Source organism: Marmota flaviventris, chromosome 1 (assembly GCF_047511675.1).
Source record: "Marmota flaviventris isolate mMarFla1 chromosome 1, mMarFla1.hap1, whole genome shotgun sequence".
NCBI lineage: Eukaryota > Metazoa > Chordata > Mammalia > Rodentia > Sciuridae > Marmota > Marmota flaviventris.
This window is the reverse complement of record NC_092498.1, coordinates 136,429,800-136,444,013: the sequence shown is the minus strand read 5'-3', so window position 1 is coordinate 136,444,013 and position 14,214 is coordinate 136,429,800. Positions and strand designations below refer to the sequence as shown.

The following is a 14,214-nucleotide window of genomic DNA, read 5'->3' as shown; positions in this document are numbered from 1 at the left end:
AGTCCACGGTAGAGCACTTGACTGGCATGTGTAAGACTCTGGGTTCAATCCTTAGCACCACTGGGGGGGGGGGAAATGAAAGGAAGGAACTGAAGCTACCTTACACAAACACACAGACAGGCTGTATCACAGGGCAAGGAGACTCATCTCCCATGAAATTTTCCTCACTAAATGAGATAAGCTAAAAGAAATCAGAACTTGCCTAAGTAAGAAGAAAGACTGGTAGGAGCAGGAGGGGCTGGTATTTCCCAAAGAAATGACGTCCATATTGGAGCTTGCAGACCCTCTCTGAACAAGGCTTTGTCCAAACAAAGGGGTTTTCGTCCACCTCCAATTCATTCTGGTCACACTTTCCTCCTAAGGATCCATTTGTAATTTTTCTGTTGAGAATGCAGTCCTTTTTTTCATATGCAAACTGAAATAGTCCCCGTCGTATTTATTTTACCTGAACATAAAAGGGGAAAACTCCAGCTGGCTGGCAGAAGAGTCCAACCCCACCTAAAGAGTCTAGTCCTCTCCTTTCTCGGTCCCGAGAAAATGAGGTCAAGGGCATTCACCCTCATGAAGCAGAGACACTGAATTCACTCTGGAACAGAACCTCATGCTGCCACTTTTGATGTCAACGGCATCTACCTCACCTCAAGTAAATACATTTAAGGGCAGGGGATGAGGCCAAGAGTCACTGCTCTTGGCCCCAACAGAATACCATGTTAACAAGAAGATCAAGGTGCCATTGTGACTCTGATGAACATATTTTCATTGCCCTGAATGAGAAAAAGGGGAAGGAGATAAGGGTCAAGAGAGGAGAGGAGAGGGCCAGGAGAGGGAGGAGGCACCATGAAGTGGCTTTTCCTTGCACTCTCTGGCCATGCCAGGAATATGTTACACACTGACTGCTTTCAGGGAGCCAGACTGTTTTAATATAATATTAAAATCCAAAAAACAAGCTTTTCTCAAAATACTTAGTTCCTAAAAATATTTGAAGAAAAGAGAAAGAGACCACACTTGAGAAAAAAGATCCTCCAAACCTTCCCATCACTTTGGCCCAAAGTAATTTCAGAGAAGAAATTAAGCAGTAGTTGCAACGGGTTCACCAAAAACAGGTAGATTTTTAAGTATAAGAATCCTAGCCAGATGTGGTGGTGCACACTTAGAGCTCTTTGGAATCTATGACTTAGAATCTATCCCAGTGGCTCAGGAGGCTGAGGCTGGAGGATTGCCAAGTTCAAGACCAGACTCAGCAACTTAGCAAGACCCTAAGCAATTCAGCAAGTCCCTGTCTCAAAAACTAAAAAGTGCTGCAGATGTGGTTCAGTGGATAAGTGACCCTGGGTTCAATCCCTGATACCAAAACAAAAAAGAATCTGAAAAGCGCTATTATAAACCCTTCTTCTGTCAAAAGCTGCATTCCTGCTGGAGTTGGCATGTTCAGAGCTTACTTGCACAGCCCTTGGCAGCAAGCCACGGCCAGCACTCAGCACAGGGACAAGCAGAGCAAGGGCGCCCGCAGGGGGCAGCACAGTGCCTGAGAGGCAGAGTTCTAAGAAGAAGGGAGGCTTACTAGTCCTGTCCGACTGGGCTTGCTGCTCACAGAGGAGGCCACGGAGCTCATGGAGCTGAGGGAGGAGGCGGACGGGCTGCGCTTCAGGCTGGCAGACGTGGTGGCCATTACGCGCCTCACTGCGGCAGCCTTGGCTTTGGCTGGTGTAGTGGAAGGGAAGCCAATCTTGGTCACTTTGTGGACCGGAGCAAACAAGCCATATTTGGGTTGACACTGAAAATACCTTCAGAAAAGAACAATAAGAACAGCAACAAAAACAATTTAATTACAAGAAGTAACACCTGTAACAGAAAGGCTCTCCAAAGTAAGTGTGCCTGGTGTGCTGGGACTTGCACCTGGAAGCTGGGCAGGTGGCTTTCCCACCTGTGTAGCTGAGTGTCAGGTGGTACGCTGGGAACAGCATGGCAGCACGCTGCTCATTTGCAGCTCAGGTTCAACACATAATATTTCTACCACCTGGTAAATGTATAGCAGAGAAGCTCAACAATACAGTGTCCCCACTTAATAAAGCCAGGCCACACAAAGGGGAAAAGCACACAAGTCCTGACTGGCAGATCCACCAAGTCAACATGGAGAAATTCTAGTAATGTCAGCTATTGGACAACCTTAGAGCTCTTCATCCTTGAGAATAATGATGGTCTAACATCAAGAACAGGTGGTTTCAGAACCACTGCTGCACCAAGAGGTTATTATCTCCACAAGTCATTATATTTGGCAGATTAAGCCCACATGCGTACAATCGACTGTGCGTGCCCTACAGGTAGAATGTTACCCACAACACTTCAAAGATCAAAGGAAGCATTAAACATACTGTATACTACTAACAATGATGCATCCCAGGGGCTGGGTGGTGGCTCAGTGGTAGAGCGCTTGCCTAGCATGTGTGAGGCACTGGGTTGGATTCTCAGCACCACATATAAACAGATAAAATAAAGGTCCATTGATAACTAAAAAATATTTTTTAAAAAAATGATGCATCCCCGTCACAGTGCCCAAGGCCTCCAAAACATTTAAAAGTAAGTGAGAGAAATCCCCCTTGCACTCCTTTGTGCTGCTCTTTGACTCCCATCAGGTACTGGAGGCCAGAGGCAGTGGTCCCTGGACCATGGCTCTCTGGCCAAAGGATGGAATTCTCATCAGACAGGAAGACACATATTACAGTTCTTTTCCTAACAAAGGCAGTCACCTTCTCTTCTCTCCATCCCACCCCCAGATGTCCTAGAACTTGTAGGAACTTCCTATAGTTTGCTATCAAAAGGGAAAGAAATAGCCAGGTGTGATGGCGTACACCTGTAATCCCAACAGCTCAGGAGGCTGAGGCAGAAGGATAGCGAGTTCAAAGCCAGCCTCAGCAACAGCGAGGCACTAAGCAACTCAGTGAGATTCTGTCTCTAAATAAAAGACAAAATAGGGCTGGGACTCAATAACTGAGTTCAATCCCTGGTACCCAAAAAAAAGGGGAAGGATAGCACGATGTTTCCTATTTTGAAAAATAAACTGGGTGAGATGGTACAGGAGTGCGATCCCAGCTACTAAGGAGGCCAAGGCAAGAGTTGAAGCTCAACCTGTGCAACTTAATGAGATCCTATCTCAAAATAAAAAATAAAACTCAGAAAAATGAGAAATTATACCCCATCTGATTCAAATGTATGATATGTCAAGATCATTGTACTGTCATGTTTAATTAATTAAAACAAATAAAAAAAGATAAAAAATAAAAATAAAAAGGGCCAAGAGTAGTGCACACACCTATAATCCCATCATCTTAAGAGACTGAGGCAGGAGGATTGCAAGCTCAATGACAGCCTCGGCAATTTAACAAGGCCCTGTTTCAAAATAAAATACAAGATGGGCTGGGGAGGTGGTTCAATGGTAAAGCACCCCTGGGCTCAATCCCCAATACCAATAAATAAATAAATACTAATAAAGGCTGGAGATATATAGCTCAAGTGGTAGAGCACCCTGGATTCAATCCTTAGTACTGGGAAAAAAGAGACAGAGAGGAAAAAACAACTGCTGCACTGGTTCAGAATCTATCAAGACATATCAAACTTTACTAAAGAGACAATCAAATTCCAGCAGGATCTCGGGAAACAAAAGCACAGCTCTTCAGAACACTCGTTCCTATTGCACCACGCACACGGACAGTAGCTTGAGCAGCCTCACACACAAGAGGAAGACACAACCTCAAGAATCCCAACCAACCTTGTTCCAGCGACGGCACCATCGTTCTTCCCAAGAGGTTCGTCCAGCTCCACACCACACCATTCCCCCTTGGCAAAGTCAGTCTCCCCAAGAAACCGGACAACACCAGCCTTGGTGCCACCAACCTGGAAGAAGAAAAGGTTAAAATGATGAGATGGACATGATTCTACAGCTTACTCCTTCATCATTTCAGCAGCAGCAGCTTCTCAGCTCTTTGGGAGCTGTCACAGACTGGCAAAGTTACTGGGTGACTGACATTGCCAATCTGATCCCATACCTGGCATATCCCAATAATGAAACAGCTCATGTAATGTACAGTCACTAACACTGCTCTCCAAAGCAATTGCTCCCTATCTTAGAAAAATACTTTTATTGCTCCAGAGCAATTTTCTTGGTTGAAAATAAATTTTTGCTACAAATAAAACCTCTACATTATTAAAAGGAAGCAGAATTCACCCATAATCCCTACATAACAAGTGCTGTTTATTTTCTCATAATTTTTCTTTCACATATTGGTCCATGAAGGCAGTGACATGTGCATATCCACACATCCACAAAACACGCTTAGTTTGGGCCTAACTATAAGGAATATGAAAATCCACTGTGAAGCTCTGTTTCCTCACAACTATTAAAATCACCACTCCTGTGTGTGTGTGTGTGGTGTGTGTGTGTGTGTTTTGTTTCTGGGAATCGAACCCAGGGCCTTATGCATTCAAGGTAAGCTTTCTACCAACTGAGCTATATCCCCAGTCCCTCATGTTTTATTTTATGTGAACTATTCCAAGCCATGATTCACGCTTAACTTTGGTCCAAGCCAACCTGGGCAACTTAATGAGATCCTACCTCAAAATAAAAAATAGAAAGAGCCAAGCATGGTGGCACATGCCTAGAATCCCATCAGCTTGGGAGGCTGAGGCTGGAGGATTATAAGCTCAATGCATCGGCAATTTAACAAGGCCTTGTCTCAAAATAAAATACAAAAAGTTCAATATGTGAATGCTATCTTTAAAATTACCTGACCAGCACTACTAATTACTCTTTCCCTCACATGGACATGAAAGCACATATGTGTTTGAGTCTCTGTGCATGTTCAGAAGTCCCATATTTGAGCCCCTGCACTGGTAGTACAGTTATTGCTACGGTACAGTTGGCATTGCATTTGCTAGCACTTGTCTCCCTTGCTCCTGTACTGCTTCAGAATGTTCCTTGATTTTTTACTTTTTTTTCTATTTCTTTTTTCTCAATTTCCATTTCAAAAACTTCCCCAATTTGGGGCTGCGATTGCGGCTCAGTGGTAGAGCAGGAGGCTCACATCAGCAGGAGGCACTGGGTTTGATCCTCAACACCACATAAAAATAAATAAAAGTATTGTGCCCACTTACAACTAAAAATATTAAAAAAAAAAAAAACTTTCCCAATTAGAAGAGAGGTCACCGCAGGAAATTAAGACTATCACCAGCAAAATTATAAATACAATGCATGTACAGTCAGAGACAGTCGCTGCTAACGTTTGGATTTATTCTCCCCCAGCTTTCTGTGGTTGAATATGGTTTGTTCCCACCAAAATGCATGCTGAGGCCTGGTTCCCCCAGCAGCAGTGTTGGGGGTGGGGCCTGGCAGGAGGTACTCAGTCACAGGGACAGGGCTCTTATGAATGGATTTATGCCTTCCTGTCTGAGTGAGTTCTAGCTCTAGTTGGGAGTGGATCAATCACGCCACAGTGGCTTGTTATAAAGCGAGTTTTGCTTTCCCTGGCTCTCACTTCTGCACATGCTGCCTGTCCTTCTGCCATGGAGCCCTCATCAGGAACTGAGCAGATGCCTCCACCATGCACTTGGACTTCCCAGACCCCAGAATCATGAGCCAAAATAAACTTTTCTTTCTAAATTACCCAGTCTTGAGAATTCTGTTACAACAAAAAAAATGAACTAAGAGGCTATTTAGTATTTCACAGAACAGATGAGCAGCAATGTGCAATTTACCTACTTTTCTTATGAAATGGTCCTCTTTTTTTTTTTTTTTTTTTGGTACTAGGGATTGAACTTGGGGGTACTCGACTACTGAGCCACATCCCCAATCCTATTTTGTATTTTAATTAGAGATAGGGTCTCACTGAGTTGCTTAGCGCCTCACTTTTTGCTGAAGCTGGCTTTGAACTCATGATCCTCCCCTCAGCCTCCTGAGCCTCTGGGATTACAGGCATGTGCCACCGTGCCTGGGGGGTCATCTTTTTCTTGTCGATTCCAAAAAACTCTTTCTATTTGATGAATTAAAATACTATATAAGTTAATTCTTGAATAGGCAATATATTCTTAAGACTTTAAAAAATATAAACCTGTAGAGCAGGTTTACTTACTATACTCTTATATGCCCTTCATGTACATTCAAACCACCACAGGTAACCAATATTCCTGATTTTGAGGGTGTCCTTGCTCCTGGTATTTCTTTGGCACATAAAAGCAAATGTTAGGGCAACCCCTATCAGGTCCCGTCTTGCCCTGCAGGAACTCACTCTTTTCTTCTCAGTTGAATAAGTCCTACTCAAAATAAAAGCAGATGTTAACTTATATTTTTCTTCTCTCCTTTTATTTTTACCCAAAAGGCAGTGTTTAATTAAAAAAAAAAAATTACATGTCATGTCACCATATAGATTGCATTCATACATTCTAACTTCATTTTTTTTTTCTGGGTACCAGGAATTGAACTCAGGGCACTCGACCATTGAGCCACATCCCCAGCCCTATTTTGTATTTTATTTAGAGACAGGGTCTCATTGAGTTGCTTAGTGCTCGCTTTTGCTGAGGGTGGCTTTGAACTCTCCATCCTCCTGTCTCAGCCTCTCAAGCTGCTGGGATTACGGGCATGTGCCACTGCAACCAGCAGAGGATCAGGTTTTTTTGAGTTAATAAAAAAGAAAAGTTAGAAACTCTAAGACTCTAAGAGTTGTTTAGCGCCTCACTGAGTTGCTAAGGCTAGCTATGAACTCTTGATCCTTCTGTCTCAGCCTCCCCAGCCTCTGGAATTATAGGGGTGTGCCACTATGCCCAGCTGCATTCTAACTTCTTAAATCAGCTTCTACAAATGGACATGTAGGTTCAACAAGTTATTTAAAAAAAATTATAAAAATCAGCTGGGTGCAATGGCACATACCTGTAATCCCAGTGACCCTGGAGGCTGAGGTAAGAGGATCAAAAGTTTGAAACTAGCCTAAGCAACTTAAGGAGACCCTGTCTCAAAAGAATAAAAAGTGGGGGTGACTGGGGGCATTGCTCAGTGGTAAAGCACCCCTGGGTTTAATTCCTGATACCAAAAAGAATAAAAAATTTAAAAAAAAAAAAAAAGGCTAGACATGTAACTTAGTGGTAGAGCATGCCTGGGTTCAATTACCAGTACACACACACATACATACATAAGTCATTTTGATTAGTTCTTAAGGAAAAAAAAAGAAGAAGAAGAAGAAGAAAGGGGCTGGGGATGTGGCTCAAGCAGTAGCGCGCTCGCCTGGCATGCGTGCGGCCTGGGTTCGATCCTCAGCACCACATACAAACAAAGATGTTGTGTCTGCCGAAAACTGAAAAAAATAAATATTAAAAATTTAAAAAAAAAGAATTCAAAAAAAGAAGAAAAAAAACAGAACTGTGTTAAAGTCAGGAAGCCCGGACTGAGAGCACAACTCTACAGACCAGTGGGAGTGCTTATCTAGCATGCTCAAGGCCCTGTTCCCATCCCTAGCACCACAAATTGAACAAATGAATAAAAAAATTAAGAGCACCTTTGGGAGATAATTTATTTTATTGGTCATCACAAGGAATCAGCTTTTCTAAGTTGTTCCTTTTTTTGAAGTTCTCAATTTGTTTACTTTGTCTTCATTATTTTCTTTTTCCTTTTAATGTACTGCTCTTCCTAATTTTGCAAAATCAATAGTTTACTTTTAGTATATCTTTTTAATACCTAAGTCATTTGTTTATAATTTTTTCTGAATACAACCCTCTGAGTTAGAAGTAAGGCATGCTTCTTTTCAGCTTTATTTAACCCTTTGCCAAAGAGGAAAAATATCAGAGGCTCTGGAAGAAAAACTTTTTGTGCAACTGTTAAGAGGTCCTCCAAAGGACCATAAGTTGAAGGCTTGGTTCTCTGGCTGGTGGCCCTACTGAGAGGTGGTGGAAACTTCAGGAGTTGGGGTCTAGTTAGAGGAAGGAGGTCATTGGGGCTGTGCCCCTGCAGGGAATACTGGGATTCTAGCTCCTCTTCCTCTCTCTCTCTTCCTGGCTACCTTGAGGTAAGAAGTTTCCTCCACCAACACTTCTGCCAGGATGTACCCTGCTGCCACAGACCCAAAGACAGGGCCAAGTGACCATAGACTGAAACCTCTGCAATCAATTTCCTACTTCTATGTGGTTTATCTCAGGTATTCTGTCACAGGGATGGAAAGATAACACAAACCAGTTTGAGGACCCAAAGGATGATGCTTTCAAGGCAGTATTGGGCAGGAAGGGCATGTGAAAGTGACAGCGGCAGACAGTTCTGGGATATTTCAGAAATGTTCTGATGTCATGCGGACGGCACTGTCCAAAGCTTGAGGGGGTCAGGGAGAAAACTCAGTGGACAGGAGTTGTCCCATGTTTGGCCATGTCACCTGCAATGCCAGCAGAGTAGGCACGAAGCACAGGTGCTAAATAAATGAAAGGTGACCTTCCCAGTTTGCACCCGCATGGTAAAGGCTACTTTCCCAAATAAATCAAGCAAAAGGAAAATGACAGGGGCTCGGGCTGAATTTGATGTCTCTAAAGCAGCAAAGAAAGGAAGGACTAGTGAAGAACATGGGCCCTGAAGTAGGCCAGGACGAACGCCAGCTCCGTCAGATGAAGCCACTTCTGAGATTCCTAACCTGCTTCCTCATTAGTAACATGGGGGTAATCACAGGGCTGTGAGGACCATGTGAGATGATCCACATACGATTGTGAGCACAGTGTGTGACCACGGAGGAGCAGGCGGTCATCTGCAGCGAGTGCACCCCGCTAAGAGCACAAGCTGCTCTGGGCTTCTTGGTGCTCCGGCTGGGATCCAAGGCCCAACGTCACCTGGGTAAAACCGACCTGCTTTCTCCTTCCTCTACACCAGCCATCACAGCAGCAGTCTAACCAGAACATTCTGAGGGGGACACGATGCAATCCCTTCAGACAAGCTTCCGCTCTGTGAGGGTGAGTCCAAGTTGCTGCCAACGACAGCTTCCTCCAGGAGGCGTCTAACGAACTGTGATCAGCAACTCCCCAGCAAACGCAGGCTCATTCCAAGGGTTTCACAGAAAACACTCAGGACAGATGAGCAACTGGTTTCTAAACAATGACCCTGAGAAAGAATGTATTTCACCAGGAAGTGGGAGAATGCACAGCCACCAGGTCCTAGAATGGGGGTTTCCTTACCCCTTTCCTCCCATCAAACTTAGAAATCCTACCTCATAAACGATGCACTTTCCCCTGTGAAAGATCAGCAGTGATCACTCAAAATAGCTTCAAGGGAGATAAACCATATAAAGTCCTAAAATCTCTTTTCTACTTTGTCATTAACGGTCAAAATTTTATGTATTTAAACATATCTTTATAAAGTTAATTTCTGCCAGGCACAGTGGCACACACCTGTAATCTCAGTGGCTCAGGAGGCTGAGGCAGGAGGATCACAAGTTCAAAGCCATCCTCAGCAAAAGTGAGGTGCTAAGCAACTCAGTGAGACCCTGCCTCTGAATAAAATACAAAATAGGGCTGGGGATGTGGCTCAGTGGTCCAGTGCCCCTGAGTTCAATCTGTAGTACCAAAAAAAAAAGGTTTGTGTTTTTTTTTGGTAGCTTGGATGAGTTCTGGAGATTATAGAACATTCCACCGTGTGCGTTTGCATTAAATTTAAGCTACTGACATGGCTACCTGGCCACCAAGCCATGCAGCCAGCCCACTGGTCCCTGCCCAGAAGCAGCAGGGAGGCAGTAAGCATGGGCATCAAGTATGCAGAGCCCAACATGCATGCTTAGGCCCGAGGCGAGCCAAGGCAAGCACACCTGTCACCCCACAGTAGCCGGCCCGCACAAGGTGCAGATGCCCGCTGAAGAAGCACACTCCCCAGCCAATGCAGGCTCACTCCAAGGGTTTCACAGAAATCACTCAGAACCCCTGACCAAGCATGTGCAATTCAGTGACTTCAATCTCCTACTGAAGTAAGGCAAACCTAAATGGGAATCAGGACTAACCAATAGCATTAGTACTTTTCCAAACCCTAATTAATATAAGTTTGGAACCAGAGCACTCAAGACATAGGAGTGTGAGGCGGAAGACTGCAAATCCCAAGCCAGCCTGGGCAACTTAGCAAGGAGTGGGAATGCAGCTCGGCGGTAGAGTACTTGTATAGCATCAGTAAGGCTCTCAGTTCAAGTCCCATACCATGAGGAGAAAAATAAAGACAGCCAGGCACAGTGGCATATGCCTATCATCCAAGCTACCCAGGAGGATGAAGCAGAAGTTCAAGTACAAGTTCCAGGCCAGCCTAAGTAACTTCGCGAGGCCCTTGTCTCAAAAGATTAAAAAGTAGCTCAGCGGTGGGACTGGGGTTGTGGCTCAGTGGTAGAGCGCTCGCCTAGCATGCATGAGGCACTGGGTTCAATTCTCAGCACCACATTAAAAAAATAAACAAAATAAAGTATGTGTCCATATACAACTTTAAAAAAAAAAAGGGGGGGTGCTCAGTGGTAAAGTGTCCCTTGGTTCAATCCCCAGTACAGGAGGGGGAAAAAAGAGAAAGGGAGTGAGCGAGCTATGAAAAGCCAGGGGAGAGTGACGGTGCTGTGCGGATATCTGTGGTTGCTGACCCTCTCCTGTGAGCCTCTGCCTGAGTAACTACCAGCCACCAGTCATGAGAAGACCTGGACAGAACAGTCAGGCAAAATAAACAAATCCTCAAGGAGGAATGAGTCTGGGGTGTTGAAGACACAGCAAGGAGCCCAGAACAGCTGGCATGGAGTGAAGAAGGGGCAGGTAGACAGGAATGAGGTCAGAGGTCACACTGGGCCCTGCGTTCCAAAGAAGGAACTTAGACTTTATTGCAACACAGTGGGAAGCCCCATTAAAATGCTGTGTTTTCTGCATTGGTCACCACCAACTCTCCAACACCTGGAGACATGTCTGACACACACCAGCCAAGCAGTATCCTTACCGAGTGTACTGTGAGGGGTCATGATGCAATCACTGTCCTAATTTCTCTGAGCTAAATAAGCAGTCCCACTTTTGTTTTGTTTTTGGTACTGGTGTTGAACCAAGTGGTACTGTACCACTACTCAGTCCTTTATTTTTTTGAGGCAGGGTTTGGCTAAGTTGTCCAAGTTGGCCTTGAACTTGCAATCTTCTTGCCTCAGCCTCCTGAGACTCTGGGATGACAGGGCTGTGCTACTCTGCCCAGCACAGACCCAGTTATTTTAACTATTTCCTTTTGATATCATTTTTCATCTCCCAATTTATAACACACAATATTAAGTAAATCTCCTTAATAATAAGTATGCTCAACGCAGATGACATTTAACAAATACTCTCTTGTAACTAACTCCCCAGAACAAATAAGCAACAAAAGATGGCCTCATCATGAATAGAAGATGCTTTGGTTTAAAGATGAAAAGTTATGCTTGACTTGCACTTTATCTCTTGCAACTCTTTCATCTTCCTTTCTGAAAAGCATTTGAACTTCCTCAGAATGTAGGATCCCCAAAATACTAAGAAATAGCAAAAGAGGGACAGTTAAGCTGGTTACTTCAGGGTGGTATAATACTGCTGCTTTAATAGCAGCTCATAAGCACCAAAAATTTTGTTTTAAACTATGAGAATGAATTCCTCCAGCAAAAATATAAATTAATTACAACTAAGTACATTAAATAGATAAAATATGGTATGTCCACAAAATGAAATATATTTAGCAATATAAAGGATCAAATACTGATATATACAACAGTAAAACAATCTCTCTCTCTCTCTCTCTCTCTCTCTCTCTCTCACACACACACACACACACACACTCCAATTCCACTTGTGAGACTGTCCAGAAAGGGCAGGGCCTCCAGAGATAGCGAGCAGATCAGTGACTGCTTGGGGCTGCAGATGGGATGAAGAATGCTTACAGGCTGGCATAAAGGCACTCCTGGGTGATGGGGACACTATAATACTGAGCCGTGTGATGGCTGCACAGTCCCCACTCACTCCAACCATATTCAAAACATGCTTTGCGGGCCGGGGATGTGGCACAACGGCAGAGCACTTGCCTAGCATGAATGAGGCACTGGGTTTGATCCCCAGCAAAAATAAACAAAGGCTGGGGTTGTAGTTCAGTGGTAGAGTGCTTGTCTTAAATGCGTGAGGCCCTAGGTTCGATCCTCAGCACCACATAAAAATAAATAAATAAAGATAAAGATATGGTGTCCATCAACAACTAAAAAAAAAAAAGGAAAAACACGCTTTGCCCCAAACTCCTAAAAACACCGATGAAACAAAAAGCCAACAAAACCCAATATATTCTATAGTTATGATTTTTGAAGTAGGCAATTTAGGCAAATATATTTCCAAGGACTCACAAATATTTCGACTTTTAAAATATTTTAACGGTTTAAAATATTAATAGAAAACCACAAAAAAAATTCTACTCCTTTTATCTCTGGGGTTGATAAAGTATAGAATATCTAATCGCCAGAGGCAGTCCTAATGGCACTAAAATAAAAAAGCATGATGCCTGACCAGAATGATATTAGCAGAGTTTGCTTTTCTATACAAGATCATAGGTCACAAGATATTTTTATAAATATGCTTAAAAAATCATGGGAGCAATAAAGCTGTTTTATATTGGGAGGCATGACTTAGTAATAGAACTTCCACACCAGCACTTGGGTTTAGGCCGAGGTTGAACTGTCCTCTGTCTGAATCCCAAAGCAGCACTCCACCATGTGGGCTGGCTCCTTGACCCACAAACAAACAATTGCAAGAGATATACCAACTTTGGCACCGTTAGGGCTGAGATATTGGCTTCAGTTTGCAAAAAGAAAGCACTGCCCCATTACTAAGCTCCACAGAAACACTAAACAGCATGAAAACTAAGCCGTTGTTGTGGACAGGCTGGGCTCTGCACTAAAGGATTTTACCCAGAGGAATCACATCACTGATCTGTGCTATGGACCTCTCTCTCTCTCTATGTAAAGAACAGAACGCAGGAGAGACACACCAGCCTGGAAGTCCAACTAAATCTAATACAGCCTGACTCAGAGCAGCGAGGGCAACAGGTCTGGAGTAAGAAGGGCCAGTGAATCCCATAGGCAGATGGATGAGCTAGCCTCAAAAGAAAAAATGGGGACCCAGACACTCAGGAGCCTGAAACAGAAAGACTGCAAGTTTGAGGCCAGCCTTAGCAACTTAGCAAGATCCTGTCTCAAAATAAAAAACAGCTTCTCATCAGCAGTGTGAGGTTCTAGTTCCCTACTAGGCAATCCCATAAGGCTATGTTGAATAAGATTTAGGACACGTGAAAACTGAAAATGAAAAAAAAAATCAAAACTAAAATCAGAAAAAAATGATTCAAATCTGCAGTAATCATCACTGCAGAGGACATGGGATACTATCTAACCTGCTAGAAAAGATCTCAATGTCAGGCAGGATTTTTTTTTTTTTTAAATATGAACATATGAGCCCTACAAAGTAATAGACAAGAATGTGGAGAAAAAGGAACACTTTAACACTGTTGGGGGGATTGTAAATTAGTACAGCCACTATGGAAATCAGAAGTTCCCCCCAAAATTAGGCATGGACCACCATATGACCCAACTAGCTATACCACTCCTTGGCATTTATCCTAAAGAATTAAAGTAAACATATTATAATGACATATGCATATCCATGTTTGAAGCAGGACAATTCACAATAGTCAAATTATGGAACCAGTCTAGGTGTCCACCAATGGACAAATGTATAAAGAAATGTGGTATATATACACAATGGAGTTGTATTCAGCCATAAAGAAAAATGAAATTATGTCATTTGCAGGAAAGTGGATGAAACTAGAGAACATTAAGTGAAATAAGCCAAACTCAGAAAGTTAAGGGTCACATGTCTTCTCTCATGTGAAAGCTAGCAAGGAAAAAGGAAAAAAAAATGTGACAGGGCAGGGGGATCTCATGAAAACCAAAGAGAGATCAAGACAGTAGAGAAAAGGAACCAGGGAGAGGGAAAGGGGAAATACTAGGGAATAATATTGGCCAAATGATACTGTTATATTGTGTGCATGTACAAATATGTAACAAAAAATCCCACTACTACTCACAACTCTAATGCACCAATTAAAAAAATAACTGATTGGGAAGGAACCTGAAAATCATGACAGGTGTATAGGCACTGCTATAGTTTGGATACCTGTATCCCAGAGATCCACCTACTAAA

The 14,214-nt window shown here is 43.3% G+C and overlaps 1 protein-coding gene across 5 annotated transcripts in view; it reads right to left on the bottom strand.

The window, feature by feature from the left end:
• Clip1 (CAP-Gly domain containing linker protein 1) overlaps positions 1 to 14,214 on the bottom strand; it is a 117,142-nt gene that overhangs the window by 67,675 nt on the left and 35,253 nt on the right. For all 5 annotated transcript variants that reach the window (XM_071616455.1, XM_071616461.1, XM_071616467.1 and 2 more), the window contains exons 5-6: positions 3,767 to 3,891; positions 1,562 to 1,784 (exon numbers count right to left, since the gene is read on the bottom strand). In XM_071616455.1, the coding sequence (XP_071472556.1) occupies positions 1,562 to 1,784; positions 3,767 to 3,891 (348 nt within the window). The remainder of the gene's footprint in view (positions 1 to 1,561; positions 1,785 to 3,766; positions 3,892 to 14,214) is intronic.